This window comes from Danio rerio, chromosome 6, assembly GCF_049306965.1.
Source record: "Danio rerio strain Tuebingen ecotype United States chromosome 6, GRCz12tu, whole genome shotgun sequence".
NCBI lineage: Eukaryota > Metazoa > Chordata > Actinopteri > Cypriniformes > Danionidae > Danio > Danio rerio.
Window position 1 is genome coordinate 7,401,469 of NC_133181.1, and position 20,370 is coordinate 7,421,838.

The 20,370-nt window shown below is 37.1% G+C and overlaps 1 protein-coding gene across 5 annotated transcripts in view; it reads right to left on the reverse strand.

The window, feature by feature from the left end:
• The window catches only part of cep170ab (centrosomal protein 170Ab), a 31,642-nt gene that overhangs the window by 8,540 nt on the left and 2,732 nt on the right, over window positions 1–20,370 (reverse strand). For 2 of the 5 annotated variants that reach the window (XR_012407595.1, XM_073953595.1), the window contains exons 2-17: window positions 17,590–17,747; window positions 15,742–15,831; window positions 15,569–15,647; window positions 15,298–15,356; window positions 12,912–13,065; window positions 12,709–12,831; window positions 10,613–11,071; window positions 7,840–8,225; window positions 7,608–7,736; window positions 7,365–7,500; window positions 5,912–7,279; window positions 5,590–5,833; window positions 3,563–3,668; window positions 3,052–3,189; window positions 2,585–2,673; window positions 1,686–1,779 (exon numbers count right to left, since the gene is read on the reverse strand). Coding sequence is in view for 3 of the 5 variants with exons in the window: in XM_073953595.1 (XP_073809696.1) it covers window positions 1,686–1,779; window positions 2,585–2,673; window positions 3,052–3,189; window positions 3,563–3,668; window positions 5,590–5,833; window positions 5,912–7,279; window positions 7,365–7,500; window positions 7,608–7,736; window positions 7,840–8,225; window positions 10,613–11,071; window positions 12,709–12,831; window positions 12,912–13,065; window positions 15,298–15,356; window positions 15,569–15,647; window positions 15,742–15,831; window positions 17,590–17,694 (3,759 nt within the window). In the remaining 2 variants the exon portion in view is untranslated. Of the gene's footprint in view, window positions 1–1,685; window positions 1,780–2,584; window positions 2,674–3,051; window positions 3,190–3,562; window positions 3,669–5,589; window positions 5,834–5,911; window positions 7,280–7,364; window positions 7,501–7,607; window positions 7,737–7,839; window positions 8,226–10,606; window positions 11,072–12,708; window positions 12,832–12,911; window positions 13,066–15,297; window positions 15,357–15,565; window positions 15,648–15,741; window positions 15,832–17,589; window positions 17,748–20,370 lie in introns of all 5 variants that reach the window. The other 3 variants (XR_012407596.1, XM_073953594.1, XM_068218280.2) reach the window with 2 other exon arrangements.

The following is a 20,370-nucleotide window of genomic DNA, read 5'->3' on the forward strand; positions in this document are numbered from 1 at the left end:
TTAACCTTATCGACTTTGAAAATAACTTTTGATTTTCCATCTGCCTTATTACACATCATAACTACAGAAAAGTTGGGCTTTAAAGTAAATTACCATCACTCTGGTCATTTCAAAGTAATAAGCTAATGGTCTTATCTGATTCAATGATCTATGCTAAACTAAGCTAAAAGTGCTCCAGACCCGAAAAATTGGCTGAATACATTTAAAAGTGGTAAAACTCAACTGTTTAACTTAGGTGAGTTGTAAAAAGACCTTACTCCCAAAAAGAAGTGGAGCGTATCTTTAAAATAAATTTGCTGTTGAATGTTCGGGTTCAAGGTAAACTCATTATGTAAAATAGCAGTGTTACCTGAGAGAGTTCAATTTAATTTCCTGTCAGCACTCGGATGTTGTGGTTGTTTGTGCTCTTATACTGCTCAACAGCTTTTTCATTTCACAAGTTTCACGAGTTCAGTTCAGGCCAGCCGGCATTACAGAGGTAGATTTACTGGCCTGTCAGTAAGCAGAGGTGATACGACTCGAGCCTGACAAACCATGAGTCAAAAGCTCAGTCTAATTAAACTGAGAGATCTTAAGTTGAGGCATCTGTGATGTATGAACTCTTAAGTCTACCAAAACATCAGGATTACTTCACTGAAACTGAATAAACAATCAGTTTCTTTCAAAGAAATGTGCAAATGTTTTATGTTTATTCACATAAAGGCGCCATATGCAGCATCAATTGAATACATTTTCTGATATCTATATAGTATGTGGTTTAGGTAAGCACAAAAATTTTACATGCTCATTTATTATCTCAAATAAACATAAAGTCTAGAAGGAATACAACTGTGGATATACACATCAACATAGAATTATTTCTGCGACAATGTAAAACAATAGTTACTATTATTATGCTGACGTAAGAGGTGGGTTTAAGGTTGAGGTAGGGGTCAACGTCAATAAAATGCAATCTAATGGGTAATTTAAGAAATAATATAAATAATTATTGTTTACTTCAGGATGTAGTTTAGTTCGACCATTTTTGGAAAGGTCGTGAATATTAATAAGCTCTGCTCTTATACTGCCAGCTCAGTGCCTCACACACACATACACACACAGCATGATGAACTCTAAAATAAATAACCATATTTAATATGTCAACGGAGAGCTTAAAGACGAAGTCCTAAAAGTTACTTTTTTCAAAACAAGAGTGCCAAAACCTTATATAAACATCGATCAATTTGAGAGTAAAATATTGTTGTACTCTCACTAGGAAACGTTATGCCCAATCAAATGCAGCCTGAGGCATTGCATTATAAAAGTCAGTGTTTTGTTAAGAGTGACTTGATTTTCACTGGGATTTTACACTCATGAGAATGAGAAAACAATGGTGTGTGAGATTCATGATGTGTAATTTCCATCTACTGAACTCTTATTGCTTAGCTATGCCTAGATATATCCAGATTTTTATTTTATGGCAGATTTAAGATGCATTTATCTATGTTTTAATCTGTGCTATTCTTTTTATGTTTTTAATAAAGAATATAACTATTTTGATTGAATTTTCATTATTTATTCATTGATTGTACTACTTTTATTAATTTATACAATGAAAACCTTGAAAATAATTGATAAATTACATGAATATTCTACTGCAGATCGTCATTCTGAGCGTCTTCTGCTGAAAAATATTCCCTTCTCACCTGATTAGAAGTCTTGAGGAGAAGCACCTCGTTTTCTGCCCGCAGTTTACTTTCAATTTCCTCCCACTTTCGGTCCTTGTCTTTGAATAAAATTCTGCGTGAGCAGTAATAAATCAAAATACAGCCTTCCAAAAAGACCTTCCAGAACTGAATGTTGTATTAAAAAGCATATCAATTTAAGGTCAGAGATGTTCAAGGATCATCCTTACAAATACAAATTTAAGATGAAAATCAAGATGAAAAAAAAACTAATCAAAAACAAATGATAGATGACAAATATAAAGAAAATTACAGTATAACTTTATAATTTATGACAGTAATGAATGATTAAATTAACAGGTTAACCCCCTCAGATCTGAATTATGTTAAAAGTTTTAGAAGAGAATACAGAAGCACATTTCCCCTGTTCATAAGGCCTCCATAAATGAAAATACAATAAAATACAAATTTCAATACTCAGTTGTTTTGTCCATTTCAATTGATGTCAGCTCAAAACACTGTTACACCAACTAAAAGTAACATAATACAAATGATGTTATTCGATGTTACAAATGGTTACAAACAATAAAATGTGTATAATATAATATTTTAAAATTTTTATAGACTGTAGATTATTAGAAACTACTTTTCATTAGGCCACACAAAATATTACATATTACATTGTAATGTGCTAATCTGCAATAGTCACATCGCAGTATGTTGAGTTGTGATTTTAATAACCAAGAATCACAGTTTAACCCCAATAGAGTGAAAAACTTTCATTCGAATGTGTTTTTAAGACCCATGACTAAGGCCCAATCCCAATTCCACCCCTTACCCCAACCCCTTGTTTTGCACGTTGCATTTATGCAATTAAAGCAATGCACAATTTCTATCAGACAGGGGCAAGGGCAGTGTACCTGATTTTGTTGGCTGTCTTTTCCACTGCCTGTTTGATTTTTGCTGAGAGCTGTGAGACTGATGCCAACAACAAACTGTCCAGAACACCCTGTGAATGCAGAATATGCGGAGAGCGACACTTTTTGTTATGCAGCCTGTCACTGTATGAAATGAGATGCATTCAGAGACACGGGTCAACACACTGTTTTTCTGTTAAAACAGAACCAAAAAATTTTCCGCGCCTCCTAGTGGTACACAAATAAATCGGAACTTCCGGTAATATACACTTACTGGCCACTTTAATAGGTACAGCTTTGATAAGAATAGTTATTTAATCAGCCAATTAAATTGCAGCAATTTAATGGATTTAGGCACATTGACAAGGTTAAGGTCCCTAATAGAATTGTCTGGTTAGTGTGTAATTATAAATACAAACAAACAGGATGGAAAAGCTATGAGACTATCTGCCAATAGTAAGAAGATTCACCTCATCTCTGCTCCAGGTCCTACGACGGATGGCACGGGGATCTTGACTGCTGATGGCACCACGAGGCCTAAGTTCCACTCCTCTGCCACTGATCTCTGGAGCGCTACCCAGAACATCCTCAAACACACGGTCCTCAACCTGAGGCAGGCAGAAAGAGGATCACTGAATACACAAGATTCACTAATATTTAGTTCTTTATGGAAAAACTTCCAGCATATCTCTAAAAATGCAGCATTATGCAGCATATCCTCATACAGTTTGTACAATATTCTAATTGTATCTAATATTCTCACAATAATGGCGCAAATTCATAATATCAAAAAGTCAAAATGCCTGCATACTTTTAATTAACTATTGAATTTATTCTGTGAACAATGCACGGTGTGCAAAAGTCCTTTATAGACTCGTCGATATGCATTGATATAAATCTTTACAGGCACCCAAAATTTAAATGGTCATATAAATATAAAAGACACCTATGGCTCTGGTAATGATGTAGCTATCTGCTTACTGAAGCCGAGGGAGCGGAGGAAGGACTAACGGAATCAATCTCGCCAGCAACATCATGGATTTCACGCGCTAACATTGCCAGATCTTTAGCCAGGTCTTGACTGATTCTGGAACAAAGGAACAAACAGTGAGACTTTTTAAGGCACAAGCTGTGATAGACAGTAGCGTCGCTAAAGATGATGAAGCTATTTGTGGCAACTGAAGAGGAGGAAAGAGAACAGGACTGAGAAAAGACCTGCAGTGCTGCTGCACCATATGCCGGAGCACTGACCACAAGGTTATAGCTATTAGTTTGAGTCTGATTGGGCTGGAGTTGCTCCAACAAACACTACAGTTCAAAACTAGTCATTAAGAATGCAAAATTAATTTTTTTCAGTACTTAATAATTTGTAAAAAAAAAAATCAAATCAAATGTATTTTTCAATAAATTGGCTACAAAATCATAAAATTTATATTGTTTCCACAAAAATGTATCAGTATGTGTCACTGCAGCCTGGGGTCCTCCAAGTGGAAGCTGCAAGTTGACTGGTTTAAGGCTAGATGACATACAGCTGTGGCTACTGGGTATGATGCAGCACATCAAAATAATGTCAATTTTGTGACACTCTTTAAAAACTATAATTGTTTTTGCATAACTGTAATGCCGAGTTCAGACTGCATGATTTTCAAAGTAGTCGTGTCATGGATGTTTTCACACTGCATGACTATCTGAGTTAGCGTTATGTCGGTGATGCTTACACTGTAGGATGGATCGGTGTCAGGAGAGTTCACACTGCATGAGTTTACAATAGGAAGAATCACAGACAACTTTGTCCAAACGACGTCGTATATCTTTGTTACTAATGGAAAAAGAAGGCTCTGGCTTTCGAAATTTGTGTTGCTCACCTGGTTTTGAAGAGAATTAACAATCTCTCCTCAACTTTTTTTTTACTTTTCGACCTGATTAAGATATTGATCAGATAACACGTCAAACAGACACAGGTGTTCCTGCCAAATTTTCCATTTCTTGACTCTTGAGTACAAATAAACTAATAATGAGTGCTTTTAACTTCTGCCGAAACCTCCCGCTGGCCTGCAGGTACCCGTACTAGTGAATGCTGCCTTCTCATTGGCTGTAGGTGACCGCTGATGTTATTTACAATTAGAAAACATTTCACACACCATGATTTGAACCGCCGAAAGCTCCAGATATTTAACATGCCAAATATCTCACGAGTATCTGCGACTCATCAACGATTCTCTCATATCGCATCCTTGATAGTTCATACTGTGTAGTTGTCACTCACGTAAGCACCGATTTGCCTGTGATTTCAGACATTTGTCTGCTTTTTCTCAAAACCTGTTGGCGAGTTAAAATCAGGGTTAAAATCATGCAGTCTGAACTCGGCATAAGGGGTAGGTTTAGGTTGGGTTAGGTGTAGACGTTAATAAAACACAATAGGTTAGGATTACAGGCAAGTTTAGGGTTGGGGTAGGGGGTGATGTTAATAAAACATAAGAGGTTACTTTATGGAGTAGGTTTAGGGTTGAGAAAGATTTACACTTTAATAAAAACTGTAAGAGGCAGATTTAGGGTTGGTGTAGATGTTGAAACTTAATAGGTTAGGTAGGTTTAGGGTTGGTAGTTGTAGACATTAACAAAACACAATAGGTTAATTTAGCATTAGGAGTAGGTTTTATGTTTAGGGTTACATAACACAATATGTTACCGTAAGGGGTAGGTTTAGGGATGGGGTTGATGTTATATGTATATGTTAATAAACAAAATAGGTTACAGTAAAGTTTGGGTTAGGGTAGGTTTAAATGTTAAAAAACACAAAATGTGTCATGTACAAGACATAGATCAATCAAGAGCCCAAAGTAGTTTGTACACCCCACAGGTGCTCAAGTCCCACCCATTTCGAGCTGACTCTCTTTATTAAATAAAAAAAATTAATTAAATAGCACAATTACTGATAATAGCCAAAAATGTTTATTGAGCATCTAATCAGCATCTAATTATGCCCAACCACAACTGTTAGCCATTACCTGGCAATCTCCTCACTGTGGGCAGTCCAGTCTCTCATGTAATCATCCTGCTCTCTGCTTGACTGGTGTCGTAACATGGACATGCCTCCAGGGCTGGGTGTTGCAGGGGCTGAACCACCCAGCTGGGTCACCCGTGGAGCCATTGGGCGTGGGCGTGTGTGGTGAGAGGGGTGTCGATTGGAGCCATACTCATCTTCTGAGGTAGAAGCATATTCAATCGGCACCCGGCGCCACCTTCCCCCAGCTACAACACAAAAACATTTAAGTGGAAATATTTTCAGAGAATTATCTTTTCTAGTACTATCTTTCTCAAGGTTCTGACCTGCAGGTGTACTTTGAACATGGAGAGTACCAGGACATTTATCAGGCAATTTGGAAGCACTGTTAGCTCTCGCTCTGGGGACTGCTGCAGTTGTCGAGACTCCAGTAGAGCGGAGACCAAGCCGAAGTGCGCTCTCAGGGGCAGGACGTGGGGCAAAGCCCCTGATCTTGCCTGATGTTGCCTCTGAGTCACTCCGAGCTGAAGGAGAGCACACTCTTGGTCTTCTTGGCTGAGCAAGAGCTTCAATCCGAGAGAGGGTCCTGCGTCCAGCTGAAGGTCTTGATGCAGAGCTGGCAGTAGATGCTTCTGATGCAACAGACATTCGATCAACATCAGCAAGATCAGTTTCAGAAGTTTCACCTAATCGTGCCCGCCGAAGAATGGAAGCCCGTGTCGGTCGAGGGCGGGGAAGTGTTGTTGGTTTAGAGGTGGGGGCTGCAGGAGTTACACTTGTCTTTGGTCCTTTGGTCTTGCCACTTGTTTGCTCAGCCTTAGAGCTGATATTTTGACCCCTACCCTGGGGTCGCTTTACTGAAGTAGCATCCTGGGCAAGGGAAGAGCTCAAGTCATCATCTGTCAGGTCAAGAGATGTCCAAGCTCTGGAACCAGCAGAACCAGAGGGCTGAGCTTTGCCCTTCCTTTCTGTAGCACCGGCGTTTTTATTTGTTGTTTCACGTCCAGCTAATCGCTTCTTTTGGGCTGTCTTACGACCTCCTTCTCCCCCAGCTTGGCTGACTGTACTTGTTGTATCAATGTCTGATTCGGGTGAGGCAGACCCCTCCAGGGAGTAGCTTGGGGGATCTGCTAGGTCTGATAAAGTGGTTTCCAGAAAAGCAGCCACAGCCTCTGAGTCTTTCTGCATTGTGGAAGCATCAATGACCTCACTGATGACTCCCATTTCCCTAGGTTGAGTTGAGGCACCAGGCCCATCAATGCAAGGAATGAGCTCTAGGGGGACATTAGCACTTGGCCGTTCCACTGTAAAGCTCTCTTGCCTTAGTAATGGCTTCCCTGTCTTCTCTTTGTCTTCATCTCCTTTTTTCCGTCTCCCATCTTCTTGTTTTTTCTCGATCTGACCAGCTTGAGCTCTTGTTTGACCAACTTTATTCTGTATTCTAGGTGGAGTTGGCTTGCTCACTTTAGACCGATCTTTTTCTGTGCAAGCCATTGCTGAAACTCTTGGTCCTGTCTTAGAAATTCTATTTAGCTGATCTACTTTCTCCTGAAGTTCTAGATCCTGTTTCTCCGATGAAGAAGCTGTTTGCCCAAACTGTCTCTGTGTGACCTCAGGAGCCAGTGGATCCATAGTAGAATCTTCAGAAGGGAGCTGCGGTAGTGTCCTTCTCTTCCTTTCAGATGCTTTTGTTTCTGCCGTTGAAACAAACAAACAAAAAATGGTCAAAATAAAACTACTTTACAAAACCAAACTTGAGAAATTTGCAAACCCTTTAACCTTTTTCATCTGTGGAAAGCATGGTGGGTTCAGCTCCGGACCCCTCAGGGTCAGTTCGTATATGACTTGCAGCTAGACTAGCCCACTGTGAGACCCACCTTGGACCACCAACTACAACCAAGTCATCTGGTAGTGCCTTTTAAAAGGGAAATTGACTGAAGTAAATGATTGGTACAGTTTGGAAACTTTTGTACATAATGGATATTCATTGTATATATAGCAATTTATGCTGATAAACAATACCTCTGCACCAACATAGCCAGTTTGTCTGGTTTCCATGGCTCCAGATCTTGGACATATGGTTCCTCTATCTTTCTGGTGTTTTGGAAAACGCAGCTTTGTCAGTGCTTGGTTATCTTCCACACCAAAAACCTAAACCCAATCAGATTGATCATCTGCACATCCAGATCTAACAATTTTCTGTATCACACATACACACAAACAACAACTAAATCTTATGCTTCTGCAGGTTTACCTTATCAATCATACGCCTGGCCTCTTCCACCTCAGCACTGCCATTTTCCAGCTCGATGGTGTAGGTCCCTCTGTCGCTTTGGTCATCTATATGCCCTCTATTCGGAGTCTCTTGAGACCCAGTGCTTTGCTCTCTAGGCACGTTGGTCTTCTGTGGTGAAGAACGGCTAGATTTTTTGCTAACTTCCCCCCCTATTGGTGCCATCTTTCTAGCTGCAGATGATGGTTTGTACTGGAAGAGATCCTCCCTCCCACAGACAGGGCCTTCTGTCCTCTGCACGGCCTGCCTTCCTTTGTAGCGCTCCTGCAGAAATGTCCTGCGGCTACTGAGTTGCTCTCCCAGTGCATTCTCTGTGTCACTCTGTGTGCCATCCTCATGCTTACTGCCTGAGAAAGAATGGGACAAACATTAAGGAGTAGAGCCCGTGACATTTAAAAGGCATTCCATCTTTTATAGGTCAAAGACTTGCTTAACGTTTATTAAAAATACAGTTGTGTGAAAAAGTATTTGCCCCTTTACTGATTTCTCATTTTTTGACTTGTTTGTCACACCTTAATGTTTCAGATCATCAAACAAATTTAAATATTAGTCAAAGATAACACAAGTAAATGCAGCATGCAGTTTTTATTATCAAGGAAAAACAAAATACAAACTACAAAGCCCTGTGCGATCTCTATCAAACCATGAATCTAGCTGGTAAACGTGTAGACATGGTTTATGAATTGCAGACTTTTATTAAGATTTGCACTATTTAAAAGGAATTATTGTAGTTGCTGTAGCCTAATAGTCACTTACCTCACAGATTTAGCTTAGCCATAGAACAAATAACACAAGTTCTAATAAATCGAATTAATATTAAGCAAACACTTAATAATTAATGGGATTAGAATGTTATATTATTGCATTTAATCGATTATGCTTAAAAAAAAAACGTTAGCATTGGGTTTGTAAAACTAGTTTTTGGTGTAGTTACTTAGTTTTGACCAGCAGGTGTCCACATTTTGTGATGTTTTGAATACTGGTATATTTTATTTTATTTTGCAAAGTGGTTCGTTCAAACGATTCAAAGTTTTGGAAAATGCTGTCACTATAAAAGTCACTATATAAAAGTACTTGTTAGTGAAATATTTGTATCCTAATAGTGTTTTTACTAACGTGGCACATGCAAACGTGTTTTTGGGTTTTGTCACCACAAGAGATTGTGGAAGAAAATGTAACCAAATTGCATAGAAAATGTCCAGCAGAAAGCTAAAAAGACCAGGCCGTATAAATAAGATACAAAAATGTACAAAAATTAACAAAATTTAAGCTGCTAATCATAATCTAAATGAGGCAAGTCACTGTTTAACTATGGTTTGTTCTGTAGACTATCAAAAAAATACAGTATAGCTTAAAGGGGCTAATAATTTTGACCATAAAATGGTGTTTAAAAAAGTGAAAGCTGAAATAAAACAAATAGAAATTTATCCTGAAGAAAAAATACTATCAGACATACTGTGAAAATTTCCTTGCTCTGTTAAACATCATTTGGGAAATATTTAAAAAAGAAAAAGAAAAAAAGAAAAGAAAAGGGGGGCTAATAATTCTGACTTCAACTGTATACTGTATAAATGTACACATGCACACATATCTTTTTTTTTTTTTTTTAACTTTTTACAGTGTTTGGCTGTCATTTATGTATTTTCGTTCTTTTTTATTTTATAAAAAGATAAATTATTTAATGTATTTGTGTGGATTTTTATGAAAATTTACATTTAATGTACAGTAAACACTAACACTACCAGTCAAAAGTTTGGGGTCAGTTTCTTCATGTTTTTTTTATTTTTATTTTTTTTAAGAAAAGTATTCTCTTCATCAAGGAGGCATTTATTAAATGTAAAAAAAAAATGTTAAATTGTTAAATATTTATTACAATTTTATATAACTGCTTTCTTATTGTATTTACTTTAAGATGAAATTACTCCAGTCATTATTGCTTTTATTACTATTACCATTAATAATAATATAATAATAATAATAACAATAATAATAATAATGATGATGATGATGATGATGATGATAATAATAATAATAATAATAATAATAATAATAATAATAATAATAATAATAATAATAATAATAATAATAATAATAATAATAATAATAATAATAAAAGTTAATAGGGATTTCTTAAGGATCATGTGACTGAAGACTGGAGTAATGAAGCTGAAAATTCATCTTTAAAATCACTGGAGTAAATTATTAAATTAAATTATAAAATACTTTTGAACAGTTATTTTATAGTGCAATAACATTTCACAATTTTACAGCTTCTACTGTATTTTGGATTAAATAAATGCAGGCTTGGTGAGCAGGAGAAGCTTATTTAAAAACATTTAATGATCCTACTGACCCCAAACTTTTGACCGACAGTGTATATATAGTATAGAAATTATTCATACCCGTGCTAAATTGTGACCTAAAGTTACGTTTATTCAACCAGCAGGGGTTTTTTGATTGGGAATGATGCAGACTTTTCCCAAAAGATAATAAGCCGATGTACAAGAGGCATAATTGTTAAAAAAAAAAAAATAATTCTCAGCCTTTATTTACATTTGAACAAAAATTTTGAGTCAGAATTTGCCAGAGGTATGAATAATTTTGGCCTTGACCACATTTTCTCGAAAATCCACAAGAATACAAAAAAAAGTAATTTTTCAAAATCACCAATTAATCTTTGTTTTTCTGCTTCAGCTGCATTACACAAATAGATCAGTAACTCCTTCACCTTTACCTCTGAGGCTCCTCAGCTGAACCGGCACATCACTCTTCACGCTGTCTCCATCCTCCTCAGCAACAGATTCAGAGCGGGCTATTGGCAGTTCATTCTGTGCCAGCCAGTCTGCCACCTTTACCTCCGCTGCCACCATGGCAGCCTGCAAGGCACTCAGCTCCTCCCCGGCCCCTCTTTTGGGCCGCGGGCGAAGGTCTTGGTTACTCTTCGAAACTTTGTTTCCCTTCCCTGAAGCCGCTGTGTCAAACTCAATAGTGAAGGAGGCATGTCCGTGAGTGCCACCTTCCAGCGCCGGGGTTGTCAAAACTGCTTCTGAGCTTGCTTGTAGACTTTCTCTTGTTTCTTCCCCTACTGGAGGAGTCTCTTTACTGGGGATCTCAAAGTAACTTGGTTCCTGGGTTCCCAAATTCTGTGTGGTTTCTGGTCCCATCTGCGACTTTGTAGCTGTTTCTTTACGGCCTGAGTGAAGACATATCACGAGCAGACTATTGAAGTTGACCACAAAGGGTAAATCTACATGGAGATCAGTAATCTAAATGTTTACATTATTTCGAATAAGACAATATTATGATTAGGTTATGTTAAATTTGCGATAAGATGTTCCTTTCATTTTCACTAGATTAGTTAATGGCACATACCCACAACATCCAATCCCATATAGTCTGGCCAAAATAATAATAATAAGAAGAAGAAAAAGAAGATTTTTTTTTTCTTTGGCTTTGTCCTTTATTTATCAGGGGTCGCCACAGCGGAATGAACCGCCAGCTATTCCAGCATATGTTTTACGCAGCGTATGCCCTTCCAGCCCAACTGGGAAACACCCATACACTCTCTCATTCAGACACTTACTCATACACCACAGCCAATTTAGTTAATCCAATTCACCTAGCGCATGTCTTTGGACTGTGGGGGAAACCCACTCCAACATGGGGAGATGCAAACCAGTAACTTGTTGTGAGATTACAGTGCTAACCACTGAATAACAAAATAACAACAAACAATTTATTTTTAGGGTGGGCGATGCGGCGGCGCAGTGGTAAGCACGTTCGCCCCGTAGCCAGAAGGTTGCTGGTTAGAGCCTCGGCTGGGTCAGTTGGCATTTCTATGTGGAGTTTGCATGGGTTTCCTCTGAGTGCTCTGGTTTTCCCCACAAGTCCAAAGACATGTGGTACAGGTAAATTGGCTGTGCTAAAATTGAGCGTAGTGTATGAGTGTGTATGTGTTTCCCAGTGATGGGTTGCAGCTGGAAGAGCATCGCAGCAGCTGCGTAAAACATATGCTAGATAAGTTGGTGGTTCATTCCGCTGTGGCGACCCCAGATTAATAAAGGGACTAAGTCGAAAAGAAAATGAATGAATGATATATTTAAGGTAAAATATTTATTGTCGAAATCAATACCAAAATAAATTGATCAATAAATTATTGTAAACTTTCTTGTCTTGGTGTATCTTCAAAGTCACGTTATTTTTTTGCATGTAAACCAGAACAACATTTTATTTCATTAATAACATGAGTTATGTGCATTTATTACACAGCTGTGGAAAAAAAAACTTAATTTTGATTGGTCAGTCACAACATTCCAAGATATGTTATTGAATACATTCACATCCACATATTTAATATCCAAATTTATATGTATTAATAGTATCTGGTTGCAGCCTTGATGATGCAAGCCAAGTATCTGTTTATCTATCATGCAGCGGGTTTGGCGGTTTGGCGCCATCTTGTGACTGAAAATGTGCAGGTTCTTGTATGCTCCCTCAGCTTCACTCGACGGTTTTCGTTGCTTTTTTTGACTGTTTGGGTCCATATTGTGACTGAATAATGCGCATGTTAGTTGCTTCTATCAGCTTTGTGTTCAATTTAAAAATTAATAAACGATTACAGCTCTGAACAATGTTTTGTATGTAACTGTTTGTTTTGTGGCAAGTAGCTGTGTAAAAGGCAGGATAAAGTACATCAAGGATGGTGGTTTTTGTAGAATAATATCCTTTAACGTTAGTCTTATACAACAGATAAGCCTGTCGGGATGTATTTCACGATATCAACCTCCTCGATGTACTTTATCACTAACAAAAATGTGCTCAATGTCTTACCTGCTTCACATCTAGCTTGCTTTGCATCGTGTTTAATAGAATTTTCATCATCTGCATCTCCATCACCCCACCAAGATGGCTGTCCGTAAAGCGGGGTTCCTCTGTGGAGCACAGCTATGTCCCCTAATGAAAGTTTGATATTCTTTTGAGTTTGGTAAGTTACATTTGACACTTATTAAATTTGTTTAAATCCTTATGCTCACCTGACACCTTCTCTTCTGTCTTTGGTGCTGGTTCTGATGGTCTAACCTCAGTCTCTTTTCCTCCTTCTGCTCCTTTGACTTCTGGACTTTTGGTGGTTTCTCCTGATGGCGAAGGCTTCTTGGTGAGCTGAAGCTGGCTGGTGTACTTTTCATGCTGTCCATGAAGGTGAGTGTAGGAAATTCAAGAGAGAAAACTATTATATACTATAGTCCAATACTGTAGTTTTCAGTGATATTGATCAAATATAAATTAACAATGTTTGAATTAAGTCTTTTCGAAGCACCTTTGCTCAATTTATTTGATAAAAAACATTTTTGTTTTTATCAAAGTTGTTACTAAATATTTTTGAAAACAATTTTTTACTTTTTAACAATTAAATTTTTTTTTACTTTTTAACACAAAACTTAAAAAAGCAGCATTTTGATATATTTAATGCATCCCTACATGTGAAAAATATGTATTTTGATATCAGCCTTTATTATCCTAATAAACTAAAATAAAATAAAAATAAATAAATAAAATTAGATTAAATTAAACAATTTTCTTTTCGGCTTAGTCCCTTTATTAATCAGGGGTCGCCACAGCGTAACGAACTGCCAACTTATCCAGCATATGTTTTACGCAGTGGATGCTCTTCCAGCCACAACCCAACACTGGGAAACAACCATACATTCACACACATACAATACGGCTAATTTAGCTTACACAATTCACCTATAGCCAGGTCCAGACAGAATCTGTGGACGTTTTTTGCTCTTTCTGCAGATAATTTTGGTAAATATCTGCGGATTTCTGCGGAATTATTTTGGGTGTATTGAGCAAAGTATCATAACTAAAGCCTTAATATATGAAATAAAAAGTAATAAATTACTGAATAAAAACTAAATAAATATAGATTTACACATTTACTCAAGTAATTAAACAGAATTAATGATGGGCTAAAAATCTGCAGAAATCTATGGAAAATCTGCGCACGCAGATTCTGCGTGGGCCTACCTATAGCGCATGTTTTTGGACTGTGGGGGAAACCAGAGCACCTGGAGCAAACCCACGCAAACATGCAAACTCCATACAGAACTGACCCAGCCCAGACTCGAACCAGCGATCTTCTTGCTGTGAGGCGATCGTGCTACCCACTGCGCCACCATGACGCCCAGTAAAATAAAATAAAATAAAATAGCTATAGAATAAAGTTAAACAGCTCTGAAAATTCTTCTTTCTTTGGATTTATTATTCATATTCTTAATAAATAATAATTTATTATTCTATATCTTAATATAACATATTTGACACAATATATCAATGACTGTAAAAAATATGGACGACGCGACAGCCCCTTTTCCCATTGAACGCCTTGAGGGCAAGACGCCTGCTTGACGGGCACAAACTGTCGCAAAAGACTGCTGAAATTGGAGCCAGACATGCGCAGAAGGACTGTCTGATGGAGCCAGAGGAGGAGCCGCGAAAATGAGCGGAGTCGAGCTTCCAATCAAACGCTTTATGTAAAATCAACCACGCCCCCCGAACTGCTCAGCATGCGTTTGCTGTCATATCAACACAGATGGATGTAATAACGTTAACAAATATGAGGGTTTTATATATTCAATCGCGCCAGCTCCGGGCCGCAGCGCATCACCTACTCGCGGCGTCGCGGACTGATTCCGGCTCGCATGCGGCAGCGCCTGCTCGCTCGGCCGCCGCATCTGGCTCGATTGACTTGGGCTGGAATTGGGTAGTGAGTCCAGGCATCCGGAGTAGGTCCAGCAGAGGTAACATTAGTCAGTCTGAGCTCTAAGAGATAAGTCTCCGGCAGGCGAGAATCTAGCCGGAACTGTGTTTTGCTATCTGGGTGGTTAGGCGTGTATCAGCAAACTAATAAAGCCCGAAAAAAGCCCTGACCTTAGCGAATAAACAGTGTTCCACCAGATCATGTATGTCAGAAACTATAGTTTACTGCTGAACTCATTTTGTCATGGTAAAATAACACAGAAATCGAATAAAAACACTTCAGTCTCCTGCCGAAGCTCAGACGCCGCGCTTTGAGAAACTGTCAATCACAGCTGTCAATCACGATGACACGCCCAGCATTAAATTACTGCTAAAAACAAACTGTTTACAAAAATGAAGATCTGCACCTATTTCAGCACAATAACCAGTGCCTTAATCCACCAGAACTATCTTTCGGGACATTTTATTGCAAGTGTAATATTTTTTTTTATTTGGGCTCAAGTTTCCTTCATTAACACGGAGGAGGCGGGCTTTATGACTTGTACTGCAGCCAGCCCCCAGGGGGCGATCTAACGGCCGAGACCTTCACTCAAACGCAGGCTTGCGGCACACTTGCAATATATACATTCAACATTTGATATGTATATATATATTTACCTTCAGCGCTTCCTCTGGAACATGTAGCTCTCCACGTAAAACGGTAAACAGGTTGGTATGTAAGATAGGTTAAAGAAAAACAATATACAGAGACTTAAAAATGCATAGATATATTTGGACTATTCACAATAAAAAACAACACATTTTGGTCTTTTAGATTGTACACGTGGCTAATATGCTATTTTTAGTTTGTACAAACCAACAAAAGTGAACCAAAACAAAAAATAAATAAATAAAAAAAAAGTGATTTATTTATCAGCTCAAAGGATATCATAGCCGAACCGCAGCTTGTCCCCCATTTTCAGAGTAATGTACTGCTGTTCCAGGATGCGAACATCATTGACAAATGTCTACAGGAGAGAAAAAGAGGTCAGCCGCCACCATAACCTTTTCATTATTACAATAAAAAATATAGTCTCTATTGTAAACAGGTACATTTCTCACCCCGTTCAGACTCCCCAGGTCTTTAACTTTATGTTCATCTGTAGCTTCTTCATAGTTGATGACAGCATGCTGTTTGTCTACACTGCGAGACTGGAATATGAGAGAAGTTAATGGTAAAGTGGGACCAGTGATCTGATGTTAAATAGATATGTGGAAAGATGACACAGTCTTTGAATTTTTAAAAAACTTCTGCATGGCACTTCACACAAATAGAGTTAATAAGAAATATAATAATACATGTAAATATGGCCAGAAACTCTGAAAATATAAGTATTTTAGGCAATGCAGTATCTGTTATATTTATTAGTTGAAGTCAGAATTATTAGTCCCCCTTTTAAATTTTTTTCTTTTTTTTAAATAGTTCCCAAATGATGTTTAACAGTGCAAGGAAATATTCACAGCATGTCTAATAATATTTTTTTTCCTTCTGGAGAAAGTCTTATTTGTTTTATTTCAGTTAGAGTAAAAGTAGTTTTTAATTTTTTTTAAAAACATTTTAAGGTCAAAACGATTAGCCCCTTTAAGCTATACTTTTTTTTGATAATCTACAGAACAAGCTATCGTTATACAATAACTTGCCTAATTACCGTATTCTGACTAGTAAACCTAATTAACCTAGTTAAGCCTTTAAATGTCACTTTAAGCTGTGTTGAGGTGTCTTGAAAAATATCTAGTGAAATATTATTTACTGTCATCATGGCAAAGATAACATAAATCAGTTAATAGAAATACGTTATTAAAATTATTATGTTTAGAAATGTGTTGAAAAAATCTTCTCTAAGTTAAACAGAAATGGGGGGGGGGGGGTAAACAGGGGAGCTAATAATTCAGGGGGTTTACTAATTTTGACTTCAACTGGATTGCTTAATTAAATTTTTCAACCAACTTTTCTATAAATTAAAGAAAAATCCTTCTCGTAACAAGCTTGATTTGGTAAGCAAAAAAAAACATTTGGCTACGTTTATGGCATGTTAATATTGTGTTTCATAACTTAAAAGCTCTTAAAGGAATACACCATTTTTTTTGGAAATAGGATCATTTTTCAATATCATTGTACATGTAAAAGCTGCAAACAAACAGCAGCAACTTTCCTTGATTATTACACGTTTTTCAACCCAGGCTCATTCTGAAAACGTACCCCTCTAATATGCTAATGGTCTAATCCGATTTAATGATCTACACAGAGTTGTCCAAACTCGGTCCTGGAGGGAGGTGTCCTGCATATTTTAATTCCAACTCTGATTCAACACACCAGAACCAGCTAATCAAGCTCTTTCAAAGTATACTAGAAACTTCCAGCGGGGTGTGTTGAGGGAAGTTGGAGCTAAACTATGCAGGACACCGGCCCTCCAGGACCATGTTTGGACACCCCTGATCAACAATATGCTAAGTTAAGCTAAAAGTGCTCCTGCTAGGCCCGGAGGTCTGGCTGAATGATTTAAGAATGCTAAAACTCTGGGGTAGCTGTAAAATTAAACTATTTCCAAAAACGTGGAGCTTGTTCCTTTAATGAAAAATCATTTGGTGACATAAAGTTGTGGAAAGTGACAAATACAATAAGCATAGACTGAAAAAAAAATTATTGGATTTACCTAACTTTTTTGAGTGGTTGCAAACTATTCATATGGGCTGAATTTAAACTAACAAATTACATTTTGTCATGTTCAACTTAATTAGCCCATAAACAGTGTTTACAACCACTGACCTTAAAATATTTAGTAAATCCATTGAATCTTTTTTCATTGTACTATATAGTTATAGATCCAGTAAGTACTGACTATAAACTTAAATGGACGATGACATTCTGCTACATTCTTGTGTACGTATGTGTAACAGTGATTGAGTTACCTGGAGCATAAGCTCACAGTCATCCCGTCCCACGAAGATCATTTCTCTGGGAAGGCGGTGCCTTATTCCCCCTCCACTCACCAAGAACCAGGATGTCAAACTCATCTTGACTGAACCAGGCCTCCTCTTTTGCTCCTGATGTCTCTCTCTAGGCCATTCTGTTGAGAGGTTGGATGCATTGAAAGGATAGAAAGAAAAAAGAATAAAAAAATAGCAACTATTCACTTTCCCCCAAGTGGTTCCAATCTTTTTTTTCTGTTGAACACAAAAGAAGATAATTAAAAAAAAGCTAAAAATCTGTAACCATTGACTGCGCAAAAAACGTGCTGGATAAATTGGCGGTTCACTCTGACCCCAAATTAATAAAGAGACTAAGCCGCACAGAAAATGAATGAATGAATGAATGAATGAATGAGTAGAAAAATATACTGTATATATATATTATGGAAGTCAATGGTTACAGGTTTTCATCTTTCTTTTAAAATATTTTGAGTTCAACAGAAGAAAATAACTCAGAAGAGTGCGTAAATGATGACAGAATTTTTGTAAATATATTGATTAAGCTTAGTCTTAAAGGTGGTGTAGGATAGACTCCTAGTGGTTGAACTAGATATTGCAGTAAAAATTCACAATAATAAAGAGGTTTTTTTTTATCTAGCCCGCACTCTGATGACTGGACACACATGCAGGCTGCCAGATTGATGACACAGGAACGAGTTTGCCTGACAGTCAAGCCTTACAATGTAAAATACTCAGCAAATGTTTTTGTTTGTAGTATCTTTATTATTTCCTAATTTTAAAAAAACCCTTCCCATGTGGATTTTTATAACTCTGTACCTGCTTCTCATTTCGGTTTCATGGTGACTTAAGGGGAATAATATAATTTTGTGGAAGCAAATTCCTCCATTCCTAATGAAATCTGTTACTCAGCAGCAGACAAGCAGCTGACTCTCCTTTAACAACTTAAACAATGAACCTCTTTTCACTCTAAAAGGATGGAATCAGGGCCTCTTCTTTAATACTTTCAATATTTTAAAGCTGTTCACTACACCAAAGGGATAGTTCACCCAAAATAAACATTAGCCTCTAATGTACTGTACTCACTTTTTTTCAAATTTGGTAGAACATTGATAAAAAAAAAAATAGGTAATGCAAATCAAACAGAATTATTACCTGAAAATTATATTCATGTTATTTACAACTACCAAAGAAATCCTGTGGCATAATGATGAATGCATGGATTCGAGCTCAAACATGTGCTAATGCTGTTAGTTCACAATTGTGAGGGAAAATTTGTGCATTGAAGTGCTCTTCAGAATGAAACTTGTGGCACAAGATGCTGAAAACAAATTCAAAATATTTGTCAGCTTGCGTCCCATATAAAAAATGATACATGTAAATATATGCAAATTACGCAATAAACAATTTCACACACCCACATTTGATATATGCAATCTATTGTGCAATATTGCAAAAAGGGTTTCTTTCATATATTTTTCCAGCCTTTGTTTTTACAGTTATGTACATACTGTACAGCAAGGACCACCAAACTTGTTCCTGGAGGGCCAGTGTCCTGCAGATTTTAGCTTTAACCCTAATCAAACACACCTGAACAAGCTAATCAAGGTCTTACTAGGTATACTTGAAACACTCAGGCAGGTGTGTTGAGGCAAGTTGGAGCTAAACCCTGCAGGGCACCTGACTTCAAGGAACAAGATTAGTGACCCCTGCTGTACAGTATATGTTCAAATACATTCTATAAAATTATATGCATGTTCATATTTATTTATATATGAACACATACCTAAAATTACAGCTAATATATTTGAATATACTGTATGTGTACATATTTATAATTCCAATAATTTGTAAATACAAATATATAAGCAGCAATTTTTGTTACGTTTTGAAATACAGTGTAAGTTCTATATATAACATATATTTTATAAATGTGAAATTTAAATATTACCTATATTTGATATATGTAATTTGCATATATTGTCATATATCAGATTTCTGCACAGTGTGAAATTGATAAAAGAAAATAGTTTGTCATCCAGTCTTTTACATCTGTAATACACTCAGTTAGCTTAGACAGTTTGAATATCTCATCAGGTTTTGTTGAAATGTATAATTGAGTATCATCTGCACAGCAGTGAAAACTGATCCTGTGCCTTCTAATGTCTCCCAGGGCAGCATGTATTTAATGAATAGCAAAGGACTTAAAACTGATCATTGAGACACTCCATGCTTCACTGGCCTGACTTTTGCAATTGGCCATTTTTATTTACTGACAGTGGTCGGTTAATATGACGTAAACCATTTTAAAGCCTGTCCCTGGACACCTGTAGAATTTAGATGAAAGTAATATTATTTAAATATTTACTCTCTAAAGTTAATTTGATTATGGAATAAAGTTCATCGTTACCTAATGAGTAATAATTGTCTTATGGACTTTTCCTGAATGAGTAGAACTGTAATGAAAATGTGCCTCTCTGCTGTTTTCTGCAACTCAGGTTCATTCTGAAAACATACCCCTCTGTACATTTCTGGAGAGCACCAAATACATCCCAGGAACTACGTTTTTTTTTCTTTTCTTTTTTTTCTTTTTCTTTTTCTTTTTTTTTGTTGCAGTTTTTGTTTTCGCAAATCCATCAGAGGCTGCTGTCGACTGACTGACTGACACACCCTCCTCCTTCCCTAAACAAAACTAATAGTGATTTCAAAAGCACTGATTTCAAAAGCACTGAAGCCCACCCACTTCTCCAAACCCAACCAACA